The 22,071-nt window shown below is 40.2% G+C and overlaps 10 protein-coding genes across 12 annotated transcripts; 4 read left to right on the top strand and 6 right to left on the bottom strand.

Annotated features, from left to right (window-relative positions):
- On the bottom strand, nucleotides 1-2,044 carry LOC120458087 (WD repeat and FYVE domain-containing protein 2). Its single transcript, XM_039645604.2, is given in 7 exon segments — nucleotides 1-487; nucleotides 553-749; nucleotides 812-938; nucleotides 999-1,111; nucleotides 1,347-1,500; nucleotides 1,503-1,651; nucleotides 1,728-2,044. Coding segments are annotated over 7 exon segments (1,182 nt in total). The 5' UTR covers nucleotides 1,889-2,044; the 3' UTR covers nucleotides 1-206.
- A 512-nt stretch (nucleotides 2,045-2,556) lies between these two features.
- On the top strand, nucleotides 2,557-4,673 carry LOC120458046 (PHD finger protein 7). 2 transcript variants are annotated; one of them, XM_039645555.2, is made up of 3 exons: nucleotides 2,557-2,603; nucleotides 2,661-2,803; nucleotides 2,869-4,673. In XM_039645555.2, exons 2-3 carry the CDS (start codon nucleotides 2,690-2,692, stop codon nucleotides 4,471-4,473), a joined length of 1,719 nt encoding a protein of 572 aa, XP_039501489.1. In that variant the 5' UTR covers nucleotides 2,557-2,603; nucleotides 2,661-2,689; the 3' UTR covers nucleotides 4,474-4,673. The 2 variants fall into 2 exon arrangements, with proteins under 2 accessions (XP_039501489.1, XP_039501488.1); XM_039645554.2 differs by having other exon boundaries at nucleotides 2,585-2,803.
- On the bottom strand, nucleotides 4,583-6,113 carry LOC120458047 (replication factor C subunit 5). Its single transcript, XM_039645557.1, has 6 exons — nucleotides 5,975-6,113; nucleotides 5,854-5,918; nucleotides 5,340-5,790; nucleotides 5,071-5,285; nucleotides 4,931-5,008; nucleotides 4,583-4,877 (listed from the first exon to the last, which is right to left on the bottom strand). The coding sequence occupies exons 1-6, from the start codon at nucleotides 6,010-6,012 to the stop codon at nucleotides 4,726-4,728; spliced, it is 999 nt and encodes a 332-aa protein (XP_039501491.1). The 5' UTR covers nucleotides 6,013-6,113; the 3' UTR covers nucleotides 4,583-4,725.
- Nucleotides 6,114-6,732: 619 nt separating this feature from the next.
- Nucleotides 6,733-11,424, bottom strand: LOC120456703 (kinesin-like protein KIF21A). Its single transcript, XM_039643677.2, has 12 exons — nucleotides 11,272-11,424; nucleotides 10,734-10,794; nucleotides 10,518-10,656; nucleotides 10,029-10,453; nucleotides 9,397-9,967; nucleotides 8,996-9,338; nucleotides 8,795-8,926; nucleotides 8,549-8,740; nucleotides 8,283-8,485; nucleotides 7,238-8,220; nucleotides 7,100-7,181; nucleotides 6,733-7,035 (listed from the first exon to the last, which is right to left on the bottom strand). Exons 2-12 carry the CDS (start codon nucleotides 10,784-10,786, stop codon nucleotides 7,015-7,017), a joined length of 3,144 nt encoding a protein of 1,047 aa, XP_039499611.2. The 5' UTR covers nucleotides 10,787-10,794; nucleotides 11,272-11,424; the 3' UTR covers nucleotides 6,733-7,014.
- Nucleotides 11,425-11,780: 356 nt separating this feature from the next.
- Nucleotides 11,781-14,749, top strand: LOC120446466 (prolyl endopeptidase). Its single transcript, XM_039627471.2, has 9 exons — nucleotides 11,781-11,951; nucleotides 12,068-12,663; nucleotides 12,720-12,862; nucleotides 12,923-13,082; nucleotides 13,137-13,256; nucleotides 13,318-13,398; nucleotides 13,455-13,846; nucleotides 13,909-14,181; nucleotides 14,248-14,749. The coding sequence occupies exons 1-9, from the start codon at nucleotides 11,846-11,848 to the stop codon at nucleotides 14,645-14,647; spliced, it is 2,271 nt and encodes a 756-aa protein (XP_039483405.1). The 5' UTR covers nucleotides 11,781-11,845; the 3' UTR covers nucleotides 14,648-14,749.
- Nucleotides 14,750-14,821: 72 nt separating this feature from the next.
- On the bottom strand, nucleotides 14,822-17,025 carry LOC120446492 (ubiquitin-40S ribosomal protein S27a). The gene is made up of 3 exons (XM_039627502.2): nucleotides 16,889-17,025; nucleotides 15,233-15,573; nucleotides 14,822-15,048 (listed from the first exon to the last, which is right to left on the bottom strand). Exons 2-3 carry the CDS (start codon nucleotides 15,551-15,553, stop codon nucleotides 14,899-14,901), a joined length of 471 nt encoding a protein of 156 aa, XP_039483436.1. The 5' UTR covers nucleotides 15,554-15,573; nucleotides 16,889-17,025; the 3' UTR covers nucleotides 14,822-14,898.
- LOC120446476 (ribosome biogenesis protein NSA2 homolog) lies at nucleotides 15,672-17,024 on the bottom strand. Of its 2 annotated transcripts, none has more exons than XM_039627482.2 (2): nucleotides 16,889-17,024; nucleotides 15,672-16,536 (listed from the first exon to the last, which is right to left on the bottom strand). In XM_039627482.2, the coding sequence occupies exon 2, from the start codon at nucleotides 16,506-16,508 to the stop codon at nucleotides 15,729-15,731; it is 780 nt and encodes a 259-aa protein (XP_039483416.1). In that variant the 5' UTR covers nucleotides 16,509-16,536; nucleotides 16,889-17,024; the 3' UTR covers nucleotides 15,672-15,728. The 2 variants fall into 2 exon arrangements, with proteins under 2 accessions (XP_039483416.1, XP_039483424.1); XM_039627490.2 differs by lacking the exon at nucleotides 16,889-17,024 and adding an exon at nucleotides 16,653-16,806.
- Nucleotides 17,026-17,122: 97 nt separating the features above from the next.
- On the bottom strand, nucleotides 17,123-19,469 carry LOC120455401 (ionotropic receptor 75a). Its single transcript, XM_039641543.2, has 6 exons — nucleotides 19,319-19,469; nucleotides 18,770-19,254; nucleotides 17,906-18,709; nucleotides 17,559-17,845; nucleotides 17,268-17,407; nucleotides 17,123-17,205 (listed from the first exon to the last, which is right to left on the bottom strand). The coding sequence occupies exons 1-6, from the start codon at nucleotides 19,467-19,469 to the stop codon at nucleotides 17,123-17,125; spliced, it is 1,950 nt and encodes a 649-aa protein (XP_039497477.2).
- Nucleotides 19,470-20,048: 579 nt separating this feature from the next.
- LOC120446249 (COMM domain-containing protein 5) lies at nucleotides 20,049-20,900 on the top strand. Its single transcript, XM_039627124.2, has 3 exons — nucleotides 20,049-20,408; nucleotides 20,474-20,617; nucleotides 20,683-20,900. Exons 1-3 carry the CDS (start codon nucleotides 20,101-20,103, stop codon nucleotides 20,846-20,848), a joined length of 618 nt encoding a protein of 205 aa, XP_039483058.1. The 5' UTR covers nucleotides 20,049-20,100; the 3' UTR covers nucleotides 20,849-20,900.
- Nucleotides 20,901-21,048: 148 nt separating this feature from the next.
- On the top strand, nucleotides 21,049-21,994 carry LOC120446259 (U6 snRNA-associated Sm-like protein LSm4). Its single transcript, XM_039627136.2, has 4 exons — nucleotides 21,049-21,191; nucleotides 21,252-21,293; nucleotides 21,355-21,453; nucleotides 21,579-21,994. Exons 1-4 carry the CDS (start codon nucleotides 21,189-21,191, stop codon nucleotides 21,897-21,899), a joined length of 465 nt encoding a protein of 154 aa, XP_039483070.1. The 5' UTR covers nucleotides 21,049-21,188; the 3' UTR covers nucleotides 21,900-21,994.
- The last annotated feature ends 77 nt before the right edge of the window (nucleotides 21,995-22,071 follow it).

Here is a 22,071-nt window from a genome sequence, read left to right as displayed (position 1 = left end):
TTTATCGATGGATTCGTGTATTTATGTTCAATGTAAGCATACGTACATACAATAATTATTGCTTTACATCAAATATATGAGAACCTAGCAGGGACTGGATTTCGTCTTTGCCAGCCACATCGTTCGTTAATTGGGCGATCCAGTTAAGACCGAAACGCCTCGTGAATGATTATACCTTTGGTACGTGCGTGTGCGTACAGGATGTTTTATGCCCAGATGTTGGAGAGATCCCAGATCTTGATGAGCCTGTCTTGGCCCACTGTCAACAGACGCTTCCTGTCTTCGTCAAGGTCCATGTAGACGATCGAGTGCTTGGCATCATTGAATGAGGCCAGCGAGGGGCGCTCGACGGTCTGAAGTTGTTTGTAGCACGGATCACAGGTACGAACATCAAACTCGAAGCCCATTATGGGTATGTTAATGCGATTGGTTGAACAGTTGTCGCACACTGCCTTGCCGCAGTGGCGACAATGATGCTGCCGAATTCCTGGCAGACGAAAATTATTTGTAAAACAAGGAGTAAATAGACAACTCAAATCAAATATATCCCACCTAGCTGCTTTTGATCCATCATTGAGCGGAAGTTCCAAAAGAAGGGCCTTGAGCAAAGCTGGCAGTTGTTGGACTCCACCCAGCCAGGAACTTCTTTCCGCATTGCATTCATCTCCCAAAACACCACCACAGAATCTTCGCCACAGCTTATCAGTTGCTGGGTGTGATTTGCGTACGACAGGGCGGAAACTTTGTTGCTACAAAATCAGAGGTGCCGATAAGTATTCGATTTATAAGTATTATTGGAGAATGAAGATACCTATGTCCCTGTAGCTCGTAAATAGTGCCACGTTTGCCACCCACGTCCCAAACTATCACGGACTGATCGCACGCTCCACTGAATAACAGCTGGGGGCCTTCCACCCATCTGAGACACCGGATTTCCGCTAAAAATGTACCAATTTAGATATATTGAGCTTGTTATATATCATTTGTTGCTTATTTACCTGTATGCCCTTTGAAAGTGGTGATTAATTGCACTCCTTGAACATCACACCTTAGCATTGTTATTTGTCCAGCATGATCGCCCACGAAGGCATACTTGGCTAAAGCGTCAAACCTAAATGTGGGGTATAAATGAGAAAAAATATATATATTTCTGACAATGCATTCTTTTAATGTGCAAAAATTTGTTTAGATAAAATGAGTCAGTTGACACGTCATTAACAAGGTTCTCAAATTAGAAACGAATTCCATAACCGTGCAGAATTTCACTTTAATACCATGCTTAAGAGGGCAGCTTAATCCAATTATTCCGTATCCAATGTCGCACCCCCTCCAATTATCATACTTACTGTAGAGCCGTGCATGGTGTCTCAAAGTTGTATCCGCCCACCCGTTTACCGCTCTCCGTGCAATGATAGGCGAACTGCTTATCTTTGCCGGCAGAGAGTACCCACTTGTGGGTTTTCGAAAAAACCACTGCCACAACGCGGGCTTGATGGGACTTGGTGACCGTGTGACCGTTCCGTTCTCCTGGCCGACGTACAGGTGCCGGGATTCCGGTACGTACTCGATGGCCGTGCAGCCGGAAGGCATATACTGGCAAATACTCGGCCAATATTGGCCAGAATCGCGTTTCAGCCAAACACGAACGGTTCTATTGAGAAAAACATGAAATGTAAGAAATATATTTCTGTATCTAAGGGTATTATTAATAGGCTGCAAATACGCACTTGTCATCGGAAACGCTAATTACGCCGTTTTCGCCAGGAATTAGGATTGCTGCGTTCACATCGTCGCTGCTGCCCTCCAGCTTACTCAGCAATTCCGGCTTTTTGGAGGTGTTAAAGCGATCATTGTTGGTCCGCTGAGCTGGTTTTATCTCGGCAGCCATATTATTTAAGGTGGATCCAGCCCGATGGTACGCCTACGCCCTATATAACGCACTCGAAGATAATGTGGCTATAAACAAACCGTTTTTTAGACTGGGGGATGTGAAACGAGATACGTGATTCACAATCAATTAATGAAACAGTGTTATTTTGTTTAACATTAAATATACTATACTAAACTTTATTGCTGGAAAGCTCGTCTAGATAGCGACCCCACGTTTAGACTTTCTGCGGAACAGTGGAATCGTTGGAATACCAATAGAACCTTAATTGTTAAGTAAATATTTGTTTTTACTATTGTATATTATTTTGCTATTTCTTTTTGTTTGATGTATGCTAGTGTATTAAAGAGGGTATTTCAGTGTCTAATGCATATCCACACACCACATAATATATCCATATACCTTGACGGGATTATAGTCTTGTTTTATTCATAAAAGGATATCAAATAATATCATCGATTTACGCAAGAATATTTTGCAGGTTGTTATTGTAAATTCTAACAACTTTTTTAATGTGTTTAGTTTTTTAAAAGTTTATAAATTTAAGTAAAGTTAACGTAAAAAACGGAGTTGGTTAAATAGGATAGTCCCATTGTAAAAGTTACTTAGTGAGAACAGCATTTCCGGAGTGATGTGCTTCGTGGAATTAAGGTCTAAACAGGCGCTGTTGTATTTATTGCTTTTCAAAATACTTGCCCGCCAATACAGTCGAAAAGTAGTAAAAAACATGTTATTAATTTTAGAATAAATTCATAAGAGGAAATATTTCCAGCGAAACTAGTCTAAGCGGCCAGTTCTCAAATGGAGGATAACAAGGTGGTGCAATGCCTGATATGCAAATATTCGGAAAGTGACGACCTGGTCTTTGGTGAATGGATGAGCGTACGAAATTTGCAGGTACACTATTTTTGCCTGGTAAGTGAGACTGTTCTTCTGAAATGGAACTTTCTGTCAACAATGTAACATTCCTTATCCAACAGCTACTCTCAACTCATTTGCCGCAGCGCGGCAGCGATTCCAGTGGAGTCCTAGGCTTTCTGCTTCGCGACATCCGAGAGGAGGCAGCTGCCGCTGAAAAGAGGAAATGTTGCTACTGCAATAAGATAGGGGCCAGTTTGCGATGCGATCAGTGCCGGACATTGTTTCATTTAAAGTGCGGCCTGGATAATCGCGCAGTCTTCCAGTTTTGCGGCCAATACAAAAGCTACTGCTACAGATGCAGGCCAATGGATGACTACAAGCAACAGATACAGACCAATCCGCCGAGGAACTACACTTGTCCCATCTGCTTCAGTTCTATCTATAAAGTCGAGCTGCATTGCGTTGTGTACGGTGACTGCTGCCGCCTTGGATTCGCCCATAAGAAATGCATGCGTCAATATGCCCTGACCTCCGGATATTACTTGCGCTGCATTTGGTGTCGATCGGAAAGTTTCCGGGATTCAATACGCCTGCAGTCGGTTTTCGTACCCGATCGCGATGCCACTTGGGAAAAGCAACGAAACGCCTATAGGGAGCTCCACGAACGCATTCTGAAATGCGACCAGCCCGACTGTCTTTGCCCCAATGGTAGAACTTATAACAGATTATCGTGGGTGATTATACCCTGTACTTCTTGTGCCGCCACTTCTGCTCATCTGAAATGTTTGGTGGGCACCCTGAGACTGCCCAAAAAACACGAGCGCACAGATTTCAAGTGCGCCCTGTGTCTGGATGTGGAGAAGAGGATCGCTGAAGGGCCGGCTCGCGACACAGAAGAAACCCATCCTGACAGCGACGGTCAAGTGAATAGCTCTTTTTACGTGAAAAAACATGGCCCCGATGCTGCAACTCGCTCCCTAACCCAGACTCCTGTGTTCTCCGAAGACGGCGAAAGCGAACGAAGTAGTAATATCACAGTTATATTCAGCCAACCGAAACCTGACGCAACAAGCGAGAGGTTATCTTTATCGCCGCCACCGGAGGACATGATAGTGGAAATTCTTGATTCTTCACAGTCGTCGCCACAGCCATCAATAGAGGAGCCGCACTTGCAGCAGCCGACATTATCAAACGACAACCCAGACCCAGAGCAGTCAACAGCAATAAATGAAATCCCCACCTCGCCGCAACCAACCGCATCCAACGAGAACCCAGACTCACCGCAGCCAACAGCAATAAATGAGATCCCTGACTCACCGCAGCCAGTATCCACAACACCTGAATGTACGCAGGTAGCATCACCCATTTCCGACTCTCTACATCTGCAGGAAGAAGCTGTAACTGAAGCTTTTAAGTCACCGCCAGTGCCGAAAGAGGATCCGAATACTTTGCTTGTGCTAAAATCGGGCTTTCGCTGCCCCCCCGAACCATTTTTCTACTTGGTTATCTACGAGTTTGAGCACGGTACATGCATGGGTGAGTGTACTGGTACGTGTGTACTGCGATTTAAAGATGATGACCCGCGCATTCAGGACACGTCGCAGGCGGCTTTGGAACACCTCAAGATAACACCCGACGATGTGTGGTGCCGTAGCGAGGAGCGCGGCGTCTTTGAGGATATCAAGAAGTTCCACGAATGGTACAGATCACAGGGGTACTCTTAAATATTCCTTACTCAATTTAGAGCAATTGAAAACTTTGTGGTAGAAGAAATTCGTCAAGGAATTCTAGTCGATTTATGCATTTGCCCTTTCGCGTGAATATAATCACAAATTACATTTTCTACCTGTGAAACACTTATAAAAAGTTTTAATGATTGTTCACCTAGAGAAGCATGCAGTAAATAAATTGTGTACATTTTTTAGGTTATTGTTTTTATAATTAAATTCTACCCTACTTTTGGAATATACATTGTTTTACTTCTCCATTGAAACCATATCCCGGCAAATAAAGAACGCCGCCACTAATGCTGCCGTTTGAGCAACTTCTGTACATCCTTTGGCCAATCTTTCTTCGATCTGTGCTAGCTTTACAATAAGCTTATTCATGACTGACATGGGCAGCTCAACTGTTGGGAATATACATTTAACTGGTCATCATAAGGATATAGTAAGAACTTACGTCTCATAACAAACAAATGCAATTCTGTTATAATGTCCTCCAAAGCGAGACCTCTAGCGTACTTGGCACTTTCGACAGCTATGCAAATGAATAGAAAGGAACATTAGCTTTGGTGTTTAGCTATCCGAAATGCATCATACTTTTAAAGGAGTCCTCCAAGCTATTGCCAGATAGCAAGGCCTTTAATATCTGTTCGATATCCTGCCTCAACGGATAGCCCACGCACATGTAGACGTTGTCCTCGTTGACCGTATCAAATGCCATCACGGTACTCTGCAGGACGTTCAAGACTTTTCTCATATCACCTTTGGCAAGAGTTAGTAGTGCCCGCTTTCCGTCGTCAGTTATCTGAACGCTAAAAGCATTGTGGGTAAGCGAAAGACAATAGAATGCTGTTAAAAGCCCTTACGCTTCGGCCTCAATGATTTTTTCAAGTCGGGGCATCATCTGATCCTGGGATAATGGAGCGAACCGGAAACGAGTGCAACGCGACTGCAGGGCCGGAATGATTTTGCTCAAATAATTGCAAATCACACAGAACCGCACGTTGTCTGTATATTTCTCAATGATGCGGCGCAGGGCATTCTGGGCATCGTTGGTCATGGCATCCGCCTCGTCCAAAATGATCAATTTGAAGGTGTCGCAGAAAATGGTGCGTGTGGACGCGAAGTTAAGGATTTGGCCGCGCACAATCCCAATTCCTCGGTCATCCGAGGCATTCAACTCCAGAACCATGGACTTGAACTGCTGAGGAGAATACAGTTGGCGAGCGCATGCCAGGATTGTGCTTGTTTTTCCCGTGCCAGGTGGTCCGTAAAACAGCAAATGGGGCAGTTGCTTGCGGCTTATAAAGCGTGTTACTAGAAGTACATTCAAATGTTGTCAGTGATGGCTATACTTGGCCTAACGCTCATATAGCTTACTCGTTGATATTATTTCCTCGTGAGATATCAAATCGTCCAGTCCGCTTGGTCTGTACTTCTCCACCCTGAACAAATGAACATAGTATTACTTGTGGATCTCTAAGGACGCATTACTAGTTACCAAGGCATGCGCACTGCGGGTCCACTAGTCTCCGACATTACATTAAGTTGAGATATTAAATGAAATGAAGTACAATTAAATCTGGATGAAGCCAATGGCAAATGCAGAATTTGCCGGTTAAAAGCGATAGTTCGATGAATGTCAAGATAGCGGAAAATAAACGGTAATAAAAAACTATATTGTTAAGGTATATCGATATATCGATTTATTTGCTTATCGATTTTAAATGTATACGAACTAGATCATGTTAACATTTGAATCCTTTTTTCTAACTTATAATAATGTATTTTTTTTATTATTTATAATTATTCAAAGAAAATACAAAGACAGATTTTTATATACATTTTTTTTTTTTTTTTTTTTATATTTCCTTCTATACCTTTCGGGAACTTAGGGCTTCTACGAGAGCTGAATTTCTCGTACTAGTTTCAGTAATCGTTGTAAGTTTTTCGACCGATCTGGTGATTGGCCAGATGCGGCTATACATTTTTATATAACGAGTTAAATTACTCAGTTTATTGCTTAGCTGTCTTTATTACACATTTGACAATTGTTCAACAGCTCGTTTTTTAATAACCACACGATGTAATACAATAAAATATATTTATTATTAGAATTCGTATTTAAATAAATTAATTTAGAATATACATATATCCAAAACTCAGGTCAACATTTAAATTCCTAGCAAATAGCTGTTTCAAAGCTCTTACAGGAAATCATAAGAGTAAGTTTAATGCTGTATATTTTAAGGCATGGTATTGTCCTAAGTATCTTATAATAGTTTATTAATATATTATAATAATATTCTCTAAAATTTGTTTATTTTGAACGACTAAGACACCAATTGCAAATGACCTTGGAATACAAAAAAAAACAAACAGAAGCACTAGTATGTTAGTTTTGAATAAATATAGTTACAATAATAACGTAGTAACTTATTGACACTGTCTTTTGATTATTTGTTCGCAAGCGGTTACCAATCAATATTATTCAATTCCGACCGCCGCTTGTGTCACATGACCTCATCTTCGATTGCACAATCACGTCATTTTATTAAAAGTCTGGCGGATGAAATCATAATTTTAGTTAAGTAAAAACCGGTATTTTAAAATAAATAACGCTTACCTGTTCTGGAAGTTCCGTGTCCCCAAAAAGGAGATCTTGCCGCTTGGCGGTACGTCTACGCACTTTGGGGCTCTTATCGAACCTGAAGGAAGAATATATAGTTTAAAGTTATTTCAAAACATTCAAAATCATTCTTACGGATCTGAATTTCCAAGCGGCGAAGGACTTCTACTCGTCGTCCTACGCATTTCCACTTGGGAAAACTCCGAATTCTTATCGTCCTGCGGGATGTCGTATGTGGCATTACTGACCAAAGACTTTTGAGAACCTGGATTTACACTACTTGTGAGGTTACTGCCCTTGAGATTTAAGGAATCGAATATGTCGGCTATATGGACATTACTGTTTTGCGATAGGAAATGCTGCAGGATTTGCTGTTGAATACCGGTCTCTTGTTTAACTTCCTTCAGCAGCGATTCCTTCTCCTGCAAATGAGATTCCGCAATAGCCAAATTGCACGACATTACAATGGAGGTGTCGGAAAACTTTTGTAAAATGAACTTCGCTTCCGCCACGGTTGACACTTCGTCCAACAGACTTTGTATCTTATTCACATGGCTTTGCACAGTGTCCTTTGTGTCCTCGAATTCCATTATAGCCTGCTGCACATGCTCTATATTCTCCTGAATGTAACTTATGTTTGTTCTCAGATTGTCAACTTCGTTGAAATCATCAGTTTGCCTATCAGCAGTTTGTCCGTTTTCCATTACGTTCAGCTCCCGCGAGAGATTATCTCGCTCCAATATCAAGCGTTCCAGCTCTTTCTCCAGTTGCGTGATCAACTGCCTGTTTCTGGCCGCATGTAATATGTTGCGGTATAGATTATCCCATCGATGTCGTGCGGTTCGTGAGGCGAAACCATCAAGGGTGGCAATTTTCGATGTTAAGTGAGCTGGTGCCCTCTGGCCGGACTTTCCCCTTTGGCTCTTGCGAAGGGCGATCACTTCCTCGGTTTTTCGCTTCAGAATTTGCTCCTTAGCACTCACTTTCGCCTCTAGAGATAGAACAGCATTCTTCTGACGGCGCTGCTCCTTCAGCAACTGGGCAATTTCCTTTGATTTGCGACTTTCCTCCTGCTTATGCCGGCTAGATTGTTGTGTCATCTTCTTCATTAATTTAACCTGGGTAATTGGGAGAGATAAAGTTTTTAACTTGCATAGATTTCAAATCAGCGTCAGCTTACTTTTGTGAACTTCAACTCATTCAGCTCATTGCGCAGCGTGCCAATCTTAACTTCATGGGACTTAAGTTGTTGCTGGCTTCGAATATGTTCCCTCTGCGCGTTTTGCAATTTCCTGATCTCAATTTGCATATGGCTTATCTTGTTTTCATAATCTGACTTTACTTTTTTGAAACTATCCTTCGATGGCGTGGACACAGATGTGGCTGAAACATCATTGTAATCGTTAATGAACTTAATAGGTATACTCCTTTGATTTAATTGCTTACTCATATTTGCCAAGACATCGTCTCGTTCTTTTTGCGTGTTCTCGATTTTACAATATAACACAGATAGTTTCTCCTCGTACTGCATTCGCATTAGCTCGCATCTTTCGTTGGTCAACTCCAATTGTTCGATCAGTTTGGTTCTCATTTCAATGTCATTATCAATGGCCTCCAGATCCTTTACTACTTCCTCAGCTGTGAGTATATAAAATTGTGATTTATATGCGAAAAGTACATTATTATTATTACCTTCTGAATCGCTACTGGCCACTTCCGCTTCCTCAGAGCTGACATTCTGATTTTGAATTCCTGGCAACGAACGCGACATCAGAAGTTCCCTTTCTCTCTCCAAATCCCTTTTAGCCTTGGTTATAATATCGCCTTCATTTGGCGTATAGAGAAGAAAAAGTATATATAAATGAGTTTGGTTTTAACTATTATAAGACCTACCATCATAAACGGGTTTTGCGTTTCTCGGTGAAGTAGTGGCTTTAATTTCCATTTGCTTACGATGCTCCTCGGACTCAATGAGTTTGGTCTGGAGTTGTTCGATTTCCAGCATGTATTGGCCCACCACTTTTGCCATTTCAACATCGGAATTGTCGTTACTAGTCCACTTATTTAAATCCAAATTTGTTTTCAGATCTGCATTCCTTTGGGTCAGAGTGGCAACCGTGCTTTGCAACGATTTCAGCCTTTGCTGAAGCCTTTTAATTTCCGATAAAAGCAATTTATTCTCATTGAACGTGTCCGAAATGGTGGTATTACCCTCGCAGTCAACTACAAGTTTACCCTGTAAAAAAAAGCCATTTTCAAGTTATGAATTTAATATAATTTTATAAATATATTACCTGTTTATACTCCAATAACTCCAACTGCAAAGCTGCGATTTCCCTACGCAGCTGAGAAATGGTTCTGGAACTCTGGTCTTGGTTAATCCTAACTTTGTTTTTAATATTTCTTGCTCGGTTGGCGTACTTTAGCGTATTGAGTGTCTCCATGAAGTCTCGATCACTTGGCGACACACAAGCGATCATCAAGGTCTGGCTATTACCGCCAAGCGAGTCCTGAAGAAGTCGCGTCAGCTTGGAGTCCCGATAGGGCACGTGCAGAGCCCTTTTAGACTTGTCACCGAGAGCCGAAATACAATTACCCAGAGCAAGTAATCCGCAGTTTATGGATATGCCCTCACGAGCCCGTTCGCCAGTGGCCTGAGTTCTTTTTAGCCTTTCCGAACCCGCCAAATCAACGAAATGAAACTTGGAGGTCATGGTTTCCAGGTCGTTATCTGGAGCATTGTCACTGGGGGTAAGTAGTCTCTGTCTGCGCACAAAAATCGTGAACAGAGCGTGCGAGCGGGAAGACTGATCGTTCATTTTTGTTGATGCTGTGGTCCGAGCTAAAGCTCCTTGCTGAAGGTACCTAAATTATAAATATTTAGCTTAGCAGGCACGTTCTATGATTTTCTAAAATATCTAAATACTTTAAGGCATCTTGCGGTTGATAAATGGGCTTTATCGACGCCCCAGATATTGTTATTTGTCCACTGGCATCTTCGTGGATCTTAAAGTTGCTGTTTTTATTGAATGGGTCCAGCAGATCAAAGATGTCCTCGTTGTACAATTCGATGTATTGAACAGCCAGACTGAACTGCGGACTCCCACCAGCCGCTGAAAGTTCTGAAGAGCAGGACCCCTCCAGTTGTTCGATTCCACTGAATATATGACGAACCGCCCGCGGAATAATGCCAAGCTGGACGGACTCTGATGACTCCGACTCGTGGTCGAAACCAGTGCCCATTGTATACGTCTTTCCCGATCCTGTTTGGCCGTAGGCCAGTACAGTGGCATTGTAGCCGTGCAGCGTACTGTCCACTAATCTTTCCACGCAGTCCGAGTATATATCACACTGAAATGGTTCATATTGCCGAATAAAACTTAAGGGTAGGTGCAAATTAGCATGGCAACTTTACCTGATTTGAATTGGTATCAAACACATAGTCGAAAGTGAAGGCTTTGTCCGATCCAAGAAAAATCTGAGGCTCTCCCAAAGTTACTGTCGTGCAGATACGACACATATCTATAAGCTCCCTCGAGTTCTGAGGTCGAATTCTAAATAACCATAAGATATTATATGTTTTTATACGTATAAAGTATAGTTTTTTGAAATTGTAGTATAATAATCTTACCTGACAGCAACACGTACTGTGCTATCCTTATTGGAGTCCACTTCGGAAATCATGTTGCAATCTACAAATATATGAATTAAATTATGAATAATAAATATGAATTAAATTAAAATCGAAATATGTTTTACACCCGGATATTACCTAGAAGGCCGTGCTTAAGTCATACACCTTATGAAATACACAAAAAATATTTAGTTACAAGGTCACTTCTAACAAATTTGTTAACTCAGCACAAATAAATATATGTCATATGAAACCTGCAGAAACCCGCCCATTGTTTTGTACAAATACTGGTATAATCAAACTGCACTTAAGTGCATAAAACTGAATAATTCTGTATTACCTTTTAGATCAACATAATAACTAGTTAGCTGAGTTAATACATTCGAAATGTTTGTTTATGCATACAACTATACATATGTATATATGCGCCTACAAGTTGCTGACCAAGAAAAACATACATATGGAAATAAAATCTACGAAAAATTCAATTTCCCAACGCAATTGATGTACGAAAAGTTAAAATAAAAATACCTACCAAACAAATAAAGCGCTTCCTTGTTGCTAACAAATTAAACGAAATAATAACAGCGCGTAATTCTAATTTCAATTCATTTGCACGGGCAGTTCGGCTCGATTGTGTTTATATTCCAAATCGACTCGACTCGCCTCCCGATACCAAAACATATGGTTTAACAGAGGTAATTTGTTCACGGGCCGATTAATTCCGAGCCACAGTTGGCTGTTCATACCTGACATTTTGTGGTATTTTATTGGAGGTACTCTTGCATAAATATTTAAATCTGAAGTTGCGGTATTGAAAAAATGTTTGGAAACTATGTAATTTTATGAAAAGACATTATAATAAGAATAAAGAAACTACGGTAATGCCAAACCATATTATATTCAAAATTTTTAGAAAATTTCTTTAATTTAAAATTAAGTTTAAATAATATATTAAAATTATATTAAATTATTATTTTGAAATTAGATATGAGGAGGCGACGATATATAGTTCGCAGTACTGCAGTAGCAAAATTGAGGGAGTGCCCATAACACTTATCGAAAGTATCGGAAATTAGAGTTCCATTTTTGCATTGATAATTTTGCAAATGCATACCATTTTTCGAGGCCCGCTGCTATACCGCCGATTTTGCCAAATAATTGTACCCAAAGCACTGCCCAGAAATTACATTCATCAAGGATTGCCTTTCAATTGTAAGTATTTTAATATATATATACTACTATATATATATATATATATTGATGAATTGCAAATGCCGGAAAGCGAAATATTATTATATATATTCATACGTGTAATAAATCCCACAAAGTAACTAGAGCCATGCCAAGTACCTTGTCCGCAAAGCTCGCCTATCCAATTGCTCGGAAAGATGAAACCGTGGCGGAGGACTTTCATGGCACCCAGATCAAGGATGTGTACCGTTGGCTAGAAGACCCGGACTCCACAGAAACTGAGGCATTCGTGAACGCCCAGAACAGCATAAGCCAGCCCTTCCTCGAGAATGGAGACGAATGGAAGAAGCTGAACACGAAGCTCACCAAGCTGTGGAACTATCCCAAATATGGATGCCCCATGCGATATGGCGACTATTACTATTACTTCATGAACACTGGCCTGCAAAACCAGAGCGTCATGTACCAGCAGAAATCGCTGGGTGACGAGAGTGAAAGCAAGGTGTTCCTGGATCCAAACACTCTGTCCGAGGATGGTACCATCGCCCTGACCCAGAAGTCCTTCTCCGAGGATGGCAAGTACATGGCCTATGGGCTAAGTGAAAGTGGATCCGATTGGATCAAGATTCTTATTCGAGATGCGGAGACTGGAAAGGATCTGAGCGAGGTTCTCGAAAAGGTCAAGTTTTCGGAGATTTCGTGGACAAAAGACAATAAGGGATTTTTCTATGGTGTGAGTACTAAAGACTTCATTCGTGGTGGTTCAAATTCTAGTATGTTATTCCTTAGAGATATCCTGACCAAGGTGGAAAAACCGATGGATCTGAGACTAAACAAAATGAGAATCAGAAGTTGTACTATCATCGAGTTGGAGAGAGTCAGGACAAAGACACACTTGTGGTCGAGTTTCCGGAAGAGCCTTCGTGGCGCATGTAATGACCTTAAATTGTATTATGGTAGAACAAAGAATATGACAAATTTTTCACCTCCAGCCAATCCACCGTCTCAGATTGTGGAAAATACTTGATTCTGGCCATTGTTAAAGATTGTCGTGACAACATCGTGTTCTATGCTGATCTTACGCCAGGTGCGGAAATAAACTCCAAGCTGAATGTTAAGAAAATAGTGGAAAAATTCGAGGCGGACTACGACGTAAGTAATTGCTCCGTCTCAAAATAGAAATATATACATATCTTATTATTTCAGTACATTACGAACGAAGGCTCGAAGATTTTCTTCCGTACAAATAAAAATGCACCAAATTACCAAGTTATTGCCATAGATTTCAATAATCCAGCGGAGGACAAATGGGAAACGCTCATAGCCGTAGGTTTAGTTGGCTTTTAAACGTAGATAAGACTAATCACGGCTGGTTTACGTTTTATAGGAGCACAAGTCGGATGTTTTGGACTGGGTTAAGTGCGTTGATGCTGATAAACTGCTCGTTTGTTACATAAGGGATGTGAAGGTGAATAATTACTAGTCATTCATATGCATGCCTAATTTATCGTATTCCTTGTTCAGAGCGTATTGCAAGTGAATTCTCTGAAGGATGGAACCCTGTTTCGTGAATTCGACTTGGATATCGGCACCATTGTGGGAACCTCTGGAGAGAAGAAATATTCCGAAATATTCTACAACTTTTCGTCCTTTTTGAACCCCGGCTCTATTTATCGTTATGATTTTAAGACACCTGACCAGTCGCCTTCAGTATTCCGCGAAATTAAACTGAATTTAGAAGGATTCCGTCGCGAGGACTACGCCGTTGAGCAGATATTCTACAAGAGCAAGGATGGCACCAAGGTTCCGATGTTCATAATTAGAAAAAAACGTGATAGTGTTGTGCCGCGACCATGTTTGCTTTACGGATACGGTGGCTTCAACATCAGCATGCTGCCTTCCTTCGGACTATCAGGGTATGTTGAGAAGTACTTTTAAAAGCTAGTGTGTATGTGAACATATCCATTAATCTTTGCAGGCTTATGTTCATAGACACTTTTGATGGTGTGCTCGCCTATCCGAATCTGCGAGGTGGTGGCGAATATGGCGAGAAATGGCACAATGGCGGTCGCCTGCTGAACAAGCAGAACGTATTTGATGACTTCCAGTCAGCTGCCGAGTATTTGATCGAGAATAAGTACACGACCAAGGATCGTTTGGCCATTCAGGGTGGTTCCAACGGAGGCCTTTTGGTCGGATCCTGTATCAACCAACGTCCGGATTTGTTTGGAGCTGCTGTGGCTCAAGTTGGGTAAGTAAATAGCCTGGTTTTTTATAGTCATATGTTCAATACCTAATGTATACCTCATTCTCACAGTGTCATGGATATGTTGCGCTTCCACAAGTTCACAATTGGTCATGCTTGGTGCTCGGATTACGGCAACCCATCGGAGAAGGAGCACTTTGACAACCTGTACAAGTTCTCGCCGCTGCACAACGTGCACACACCGAAGGGCGCCGAAATGGAGTACCCATCTACTTTGATTCTGACCGCCGACCACGATGATCGTGTCAGCCCCTTGCATTCGCTGAAATTTATTGCGGCCCTTCAGGAAGCTGTTCGTGACTCCAAGTTCCAAAACAATCCGGTTCTGTTGCGGGTCTACCAGAAAGCAGGCCATGGAGCTGGCAAGCCGACATCGAAGAGAATCGAGGAAGCCACCGATATTCTGACTTTCTTGTCCAAAAGCCTCAACGTCGACACAGTCAACGTTTGAGTGGTTAACCATAAACAAATTGCATTTCTCAAGGTCGAGTAAAAACCGCGTATATAAAATGTATTCAATATTTTCACAAATAAACTATACACTCAAATGAGATTTAAGTGTTTTCTTTAATTGGTTATTAAATAAATAATCAATTCGTCATGGAAACAAAATTAAAACGACATGTTTCAGCGATTGAATTTTTTATTCAATTACTACCTTTATTTGATTTCTGGAAACGTACATGATCTTATGTAGCAGAATTACTTTTCCTCTGGTTTGCTGAAGACAAAGGTCAGGTTGCACTTGCCGCAGTAGTGACGATCTTCGTGGGCAGCCATGAAGACGCCAGCGCCGCAGTTCTCACCGGGGCACTCGCGACGGAGACGGTGGATCTTGCCGTTCTCGTCAACCTGTGGAATAAACGTAGAAGGTTATTAAGGGCTGGAGTGTCATAAATATTGGTTTGGTCAATATAGGGCACTGGTGAAGTCACTCTGATATCCAAATCTTAAGCCAAAGAGCACAAGACCAAGACTCAAGAATTCCAAGAACAGATCAGAATGTTTTTGGGTGTCGGTAGATTGTTGTGTGTACCTTGTAGTATTTCAGGACAGCTAGCTTGACCTTCTTCCTCTTGTGCTTGATTTTCTTGGGGGTGGAGTAGTTCTTCTTCTTGCGCTTCTTGGCACCACCACGCAGGCGCAGCACCAAGTGCAGAGTGGACTCCTTCTGAATGTTATAGTCAGAGAGGGTGCGGCCATCTTCCAGCTGCTTGCCAGCGAAGATCAGACGCTGCTGATCTGGAGGAATTCCTTCTTTGTCCTGAATCTTGGCTTTGACATTTTCGATAGTATCCGACGGTTCGACCTCAAGAGTGATGGTCTTGCCCGTGAGGGTCTTAACGAAGATCTGCATCTTGTATTCCAGTCACCAAACTGCAAGAGACAAAAATATGTTGTTATAGATATGTTATAAATATGTAGCATTGGTAAGCTAAATACGATAAGCTAAGAAAAGCAAACAATGGTAACAGTTATTGTATGTTTGTTTATTAAATCAAACTCTTAAATTAAGTAGCGACATTTTGGGGTTAAACAAGCAGCACTGCATTGATAACGCCATCGTTTTCTGGATTGTTTGTGACCTGAGCGTATTTGCCCCACACAACTTTTCCTGTTTGCGTTACCAAACCCAGCTCAGATATGTTGACTTCGATCACAGTACCCTTTGTGATTACACCCAAGGAAGTGAACATGGGCGAGCTGGGGTTCTTCTTGACGCCAATGATGGGCAGGTTGAAGGTGGCTTTTAATTCTGGATGTGTGACGTGAGCCTTCTTCATGCGCAGACCCATGGGTCGGATGAAACGCTCGAACTTTGGTGGCTTGCGGGTGAAGTTCTCGCCGACGAAAGTGACTTTTGTGACCATGCGCTTCCACGCCTTCCGCTTTGTTTTGCCAGTCTTTAGCACTTTGAAGACCTCTGCATCCGACTGGGCGCGTACTTTGGGAATGGGCACATCCCACTTGCCTGCCTTCTCCTTGCGCTTCTGCTTGATCATATTGGACAGGACCTTGGCGCTGGACTGGATGCCTCTGTCGAGCAGATAATGTGGCAGGGCTCCATCCTCGACCTTCTCCTCCTGCTTCTTGACCTTCTTTTCTTCGTGGGCCTGTATCTTCTTCTTAATCTGAATCTTTTCATTGCGTCGCTCCTTATTGAAGAGTTTGGCCTTGATGCCGCGCAACTTGCGAGCCTTGCGTGCTCGGTCCTTGGGAAGACGCGCTTCCTTCTTGCGTTTCCGCTCCTCGTAATCCAATCGCCGGCCATACAGCTTGCGATGGCGTTCCATATACTCATTCTGCGGCATGGTTACTTGTTAATTCTGGAGACCAGTTCTGAAATACATTCATGTGGTTAATAACATGTGGAAGGATTGGGTGTGCGAAATATGTTTCCTGGGGAAGCCTGTGTGGCCATCCACAGATAACAAATCACGCGGAAGTTCACTTACCTTAATGTATAAATTTAAATTTCACAATATTTTTTTTTCACGGGTGTTTTTTTTAGCAATTTTAGTTGCTTGTCAATTTTACATGTGCACTGCAATCATTTTCATTGTTCAATCAAAAAGTGTCATGTATTTCACAAGTAAAAGTTTACAAGTGTTTAAGACTACTTTAAGTTTTTATTTGTGTGTTTATTTTCACTTAAACGACTCTTAAAATATAACAACCCCCAAAAACTTACCTTGCTTCGGCAACAGAATCAAAGGAAAGAAAGAACACACATACAGCGTGACAGGAAGTTGAAAATTTGAGCGCAGGGCTGCATTTGGAGTTACATTTCGTTTTATTTTTCGAATTACTAAACTAGTTTGGTACGCGTGGAATGAAACATAAATTGTAATAAAGCTGGAACAATGTACTATACATAGTATTTGTAATTTTTATTTAAGTCATAGAAGTCATTAAAAAAAAATGTTTAAAAACCGCACCATTTTTGTAATTCACAATGCGCATATAGTTTCTCCATACACAAAAAAAGAAGAGATACTCCAAATCCACCTATTGCATGCAAATATTTTTGAAAATGTAAATTCTAGTCAAAATTGTTAATTTGTTCTTACATATCAAAATTACAAATCCAGGTAGCACTCCTGCCAAGCTTACAGGATAAACGGTGTATAATGATTGACAGGCTGGCTTTTTGATTTGCCGCCGTCGAAGAATTCGTTCTACAAACCCTTTTTCGTGGGCGTTACACATGCTACAACAAAATAAATTATTAATTAGAATTATAAAATATTTATAAAACAATTTGGATAATAATATCGATTCCTTTTGGGTCAGCTAAGCAAGTTAGTTTAGGGTCAGTTTAGCAAGTTAAGCAACGAATATACATACAATTCGTCACTTACGCTGTTTTAAAAATTTCAGTGTACTGGCTGTTCTTGTGTAAAATCCAATTCATTATTTCAACTTCCATTAGGCCAGAGACTTCTCGCAAATCGCAGATCTCATTGGCATCGAAAAATTCTGCAATCACCGGATAAGCGTCCACCACTTCACAATGAAAAGCGAAACCACCAGCTTTGAGATATGGAACAGCTTCCTCGATATGGCTAAAGATTGGCAATTCATTTAAGCCTCTTGACGAAGACAACTTTTTCTCTATTAACCTTGTAATAGATTGATTTTGGCTTTCCTATTAAATAAAATATATTACAATGGTATTATCTATTAATACTGTTTTGAATGAACTTACTCGGAATAAGACTTTGTAGTAACCAATGTCTTCAAATGAAATTTTTAAGGGACTTGCTGTTATCTCGTCGACTGTAGAGGGACCTTGATCTGAAGAACTAAGCAATCCGCCCACCACCGAAGAGGTATAATAGTTATACATAACCAGGGAAAATAGGAATAGAGTCATTACTAAAAAGCGCACAGAACGATCTACAGGATTTGGGTCCAATCCCTGTTGGCAGCAAGCTCCAAAAGTCTGCAGAATTCGTTCAATGCATGTGGTTTTGATGCCATTTACCGTAGTTTTCTGATTTAAATTTTCCGGCATTTGGCAATTATTTCGTCTATGCAAAATTTTGCAGTCGATAATTTCAAATAGCACCCAAATTATGCCAAAAACTCCAAGGGTTAATAGACAGAAAAACCACACTCTGTCGCTGAATGGCGACAGAAAGTTACCACTATTTCCATGAGTATCCAAATCGGAAGTGTAGCGGTATAGAAAAGCCGTCTCAAATCTCCAACTCTGGTGTATTGTATCAAACTCTGCAAAGCGATTAATTCTATTGAAGGCACCGGATGCGGCAATGTCTGCCTCATTTCGCGTAACAATTCCCAAGAGTCCGAGTCGAAAAGTAGTATTACCCAACCGTCCAGCCCATCCCCTAGAATTTCGGAAGTTAACCGTGAAGTTGAAACGTTCTCTTAGAAGTCCCAGAAGCTCGTAGTGATACTTTATAAATGCCGCAACTCCAGCATCCTTCGTTGGTCTCGAAAGAATGGATTCAATTTGTTCATTCGAGATTATATCCTCCTTGTCGATCTGGGACCAAAAAATAAAATAGCAATAATCTCCGGAGTTATGGCTCTATTCTTTACTTACAACACTTGCTCCTCTTAGTGTTATTCCATTAAATTGTCCCCGAAAATCAATGCTTTGCAAATGGAAAATATCGCAAACTATATTTAATGTATAGTTATATAATGTTGCTATCAAATTAATTTCCAGATGCGATTTTAAGTGTCGTCCTTTTGAATGAACATCCCAATACGCATAGCCATCTGCGGTTTCATTAACATAGGTTATCTGGGCGTTAGGACCAATATAGTTGAGAGTTAAAGGAAATAGGGATTGAACCTGAAGATCAACACCCCAGAGAAACCACTGGTAAGTTTTGTTGAAATACCTATTTTCAGAGGCTTCAAAAAGAAGTTCAGATGATCCACTGCATCTGGCATTTACCAGAACAGAAGTTCGAGCGTAATTTTCCCGTGTCAATATGGATTTTAGAGAATAATTTTGGTTAAGGTTAACTACACTTACGAATTGATTGATTCCCATCAATGCAACAGATATTTCTTTAAAATCTAACAAAACAAATATGATAATGATATTATGAGCAACTTTTTTGTAGCTTTGTCCATTGTTTACCTTTAAGTGAACATGAAAACACTATTGCTTGCTTGGTTTTGACTAGGCTTGCAACAAACTTGGTTAAAACGGATACTTCCATGCTCTGAACTATTTCACCATCGCCTGCAGCGAGGAGTATTAAGATAAACACACAGATTGGGAGATTCATTTTGCTAATGTTTATCCTGCTGCACATTTGGTACCTTTTTATAGTAAAGCATTTTCTTTGATTGACAGCGTGAATTGCAGGTGGTAATTGCCAAGTGCAATTGATTTAAAATTTGCAAAGCATAAAGCTCAATAGCTTTTAAATCCTTCAATCAGAAATAATTTAATTGTAATCGGTCAAAGTGTAGCTATTGGCAGCTATAATTAGATCATACATTTTTAATGAGATAGTCAACTGCTTCCACTTCCACTTATGACAAAATTAGCCCGATTAGTAGCATTTTAAACTTACTGCTCGTGGTTAACAAAAATTTGTAAATATTTTTTTAATAATAAACAAACTACTAAATAATTACTATTTTTTCCAAAAAACAATATGCTGTAAACTGTATGCTGAAAACGCTAAATGAACACATTAACTAACTAACTAATAACAAAAATCATAGCTAGAGTATTAAATTATTTTGGTTATAAGTTTTAATTTATTTAAATATGAATTCCATTTCTTTCAATTTTTAAAATTATTACGATTAATATCGATTGAAGGTTTCGAAAATCGAACAACGTCACATCGAAAGTTTCCCATTCCTAGTTTGTTTATGTTTTGTACAAAATATCTTTGATTATGCATCATGTCGTCTTCGTTTAGATATAATCTGTTAAGGAGTGTCAAGCCATACACTCCATTCACTCCGCAACTGACTAAGTCCATGTTGCGTGTCCTTATTCAAGTGTCTGTGCACTATATCGAATCAAAAAAGTCCTCTTCGGAAGTCCTTTCCCTAGCACTAAACAAACTGACAAATGGAGGACATAAAATTCCTCCAAACTTTTGTGAACTTTTCACGATGATTTTCTTGATGATGCAAATCTTTTTAAGATATCCCAAGGGAGTGGTAAAACATCATGAGCTGCGAAAATGTTTAATGGACGATTTAAAGCAAGTATTCATATGCATATGTACTTGATCGTTACTAACATAATTATTATTATTCTTGTCACCAGTTTAACAGAAGAATATGTTGATGATATTTGCAAAGTTTTGCTAAACCATCGAGACATATTGAGCAAGAACTTTTCAGAAACTAAAATGGACCGTGTCAAAATGTCAAAGTTGCAATGGAGAATTAACATTTCTCTATCGTTAAAGTGAGTACATATGCATATAAACTGTTTGCTTTATTATATATGTAAAAAACAACTTTATGTTTTAGTACCGTGCAAATTGATAAGCCTACAATAGTACTCCACTTCAAACTCCAAAATAAGGAATATCGAACTCTAGAATTGCCACTGTCTATGTTTCAACAAGTCCGCTATAATATTGCGCTTTTACTAAATGAATTGCAGTCATTGCAAGGCCGGTTGGCTTTAAAATAATTAACTTGTTCTGTTGTCCACTTAGTAAAATAATACAACCCATTTACAAAAATCTTTACCTGTGTTTTCGAATACTTTTTGGGTATTCATTTAATTTTAAGCGTAACATTATTGATAATATAAAATATAGTTAATAATACGATCTAATACTATTCAAACGATTTCAACAGGTTTCCTTTTAAATTTATAATTATAATTCATTTACAGAGAATAAGAAAACGAAAAACAGAACACCCTGTTTCGATATGCACATGTTTCATTTTCATTTCATTCCAGCTAAGTAATAGTTCATTTCTATCGATTTCCGGTTATCGCTGTATTAAACGATTATTTCACGAAAATGGTAAGCAATATTATTTTATAGTAAATAAATGGCAAAATGAGTCATTTCTATGTGTTTTAGCTGCCACTATCTCTTTTAAAAACAGCACAGAGCCACCCCATGGTAAGATGTTTGGACTCGCACACTTTAGTCATACATATAATTATTTATTCAAATTTTATAGTTGGTGGAGCTGAAAAATGGTGAAACATACAATGGTCATTTGGTCAGTTGCGACTCATGGATGAACATTAATCTGCGCGATGTTATTTGCACTTCAAAGGTAATATAGATTGCCGGTGTGCAAAATATGCAAATTCTTGTAAATACATACAAAAGTGTTGATGTATAAACAGCCGGAAAAATGATAACATGCACAGATTGTTTATAGTAATATATACTTTGTAGGATGGCGATCGGTTTTGGCGCATGCCCGAATGTTATATTCGAGGGAGCACCATAAAATATCTGCGAATTCCTGACGAAGTAATCGACATGGTCAAGGAGGATGCGCAGGCCAAGTCGAGGAATCGCACAGAGATGAACAAAAACCGCGGAGGCAACGCGTCGCAGAATCAGCGCGGCGGACGCCCTGGTGGTGGCAACAGAAACAATGTCGGCAATCGTCCCAGCCAAGGATATGGGGGTCCTGCCAACAACGCGATGCGCCTGGGAGGAGCTGCTGGCCAAGGGAATCGCCTGCCCCACGCCGCCAAAAATAGGAAGTAGTGGCTTGGATCGTAGTAATAAATTCTTTTCAACCATTTCAAGTCACGTATTTATTATTAAAAAGTTGACATTTTTACACAGTCTCGATAATTTCACATCACGAGGTTTTCTTTGCTATTTATTGCCATGGTAATCTGTCTTTTATCCAGCGAGCAATTGGAATGAGTTGGTT

Source organism: Drosophila santomea, chromosome 2L (genome assembly GCF_016746245.2).
Source record: "Drosophila santomea strain STO CAGO 1482 chromosome 2L, Prin_Dsan_1.1, whole genome shotgun sequence".
Lineage (NCBI taxonomy): Eukaryota > Metazoa > Arthropoda > Insecta > Diptera > Drosophilidae > Drosophila > Drosophila santomea.
This window is presented reverse-complemented; position numbering and strand designations above follow the sequence as displayed.

Bases quoted from the DNA above. Each gene is read 5' to 3' on its own strand.
- LOC120456703 (XM_039643677.2), bottom strand. From the start codon at position 10,786: ATGATTTCCGAAGTGGACTCCAATAAGGATAGCACAGTACGTGTTGCT. The intron at 9,968-10,028 runs GTATTTAGATAT...TTTATAATTTAG, and splicing joins CAACCGCAAGATGCCTTAAA to GTACCTTCAGCAAGGAGCTT. The intron at 7,182-7,237 runs GTAAGAATGATT...TTCTTCCTTCAG, and splicing joins CCGCTTGGAAATTCAGATCC to GTTCGATAAGAGCCCCAAAG.
- LOC120446249 (XM_039627124.2), top strand. From the start codon at position 20,101: ATGTCGTCTTCGTTTAGATATAATCTGTTAAGGAGTGTCAAGCCATAC. The intron at 20,409-20,473 runs GCAAGTATTCAT...TCTTGTCACCAG, and splicing joins TGTTTAATGGACGATTTAAA to TTTAACAGAAGAATATGTTG. The intron at 20,618-20,682 runs GTGAGTACATAT...TTTATGTTTTAG, and splicing joins AACATTTCTCTATCGTTAAA to TACCGTGCAAATTGATAAGC.
- LOC120458046 (XM_039645555.2), top strand. From the start codon at position 2,690: ATGGAGGATAACAAGGTGGTGCAATGCCTGATATGCAAATATTCGGAA. The intron at 2,804-2,868 runs GTAAGTGAGACT...CTTATCCAACAG, and splicing joins AGGTACACTATTTTTGCCTG to CTACTCTCAACTCATTTGCC.
- LOC120455401 (XM_039641543.2), bottom strand. From the start codon at position 19,469: ATGAATCTCCCAATCTGTGTGTTTATCTTAATACTCCTCGCTGCAGGC. The intron at 17,408-17,558 runs GTAAGTGACGAA...ATTTTGTTGTAG, and splicing joins ACTGAAATTTTTAAAACAGC to CATGTGTAACGCCCACGAAA. The intron at 17,206-17,267 runs GTAAGAACAAAT...TGCATGCAATAG, and splicing joins TGGATTTGTAATTTTGATAT to GTGGATTTGGAGTATCTCTT.
- LOC120446492 (XM_039627502.2), bottom strand. From the start codon at position 15,553: ATGCAGATCTTCGTTAAGACCCTCACGGGCAAGACCATCACTCTTGAG. The intron at 15,049-15,232 runs GTACACACAACA...TTTATTCCACAG, and splicing joins CTGTCCTGAAATACTACAAG to GTTGACGAGAACGGCAAGAT.
- LOC120446476 (XM_039627482.2), bottom strand. From the start codon at position 16,508: ATGCCGCAGAATGAGTATATGGAACGCCATCGCAAGCTGTATGGCCGG.
- LOC120446259 (XM_039627136.2), top strand. The intron at 21,294-21,354 runs GTAAGATGTTTG...CAAATTTTATAG, and splicing joins CAGCACAGAGCCACCCCATG to TTGGTGGAGCTGAAAAATGG. The intron at 21,454-21,578 runs GTAATATAGATT...TATACTTTGTAG, and splicing joins ATGTTATTTGCACTTCAAAG to GATGGCGATCGGTTTTGGCG.
- LOC120458047 (XM_039645557.1), bottom strand. From the start codon at position 6,012: ATGTCGGAGACTAGTGGACCCGCAGTGCGCATGCCTTG. The intron at 5,919-5,974 runs GTAACTAGTAAT...TCATTTGTTCAG, and splicing joins CCCGCAGTGCGCATGCCTTG to GGTGGAGAAGTACAGACCAA. The intron at 5,791-5,853 runs GTAAGCTATATG...ATGTACTTCTAG, and splicing joins CGAGGAAATAATATCAACGA to TAACACGCTTTATAAGCCGC.
- LOC120446466 (XM_039627471.2), top strand. From the start codon at position 11,846: ATGCATACCATTTTTCGAGGCCCGCTGCTATACCGCCGATTTTGCCAA. The intron at 12,664-12,719 runs GTGAGTACTAAA...GTTATTCCTTAG, and splicing joins ATAAGGGATTTTTCTATGGT to AGATATCCTGACCAAGGTGG. The intron at 13,257-13,317 runs GTAGGTTTAGTT...TACGTTTTATAG, and splicing joins AATGGGAAACGCTCATAGCC to GAGCACAAGTCGGATGTTTT.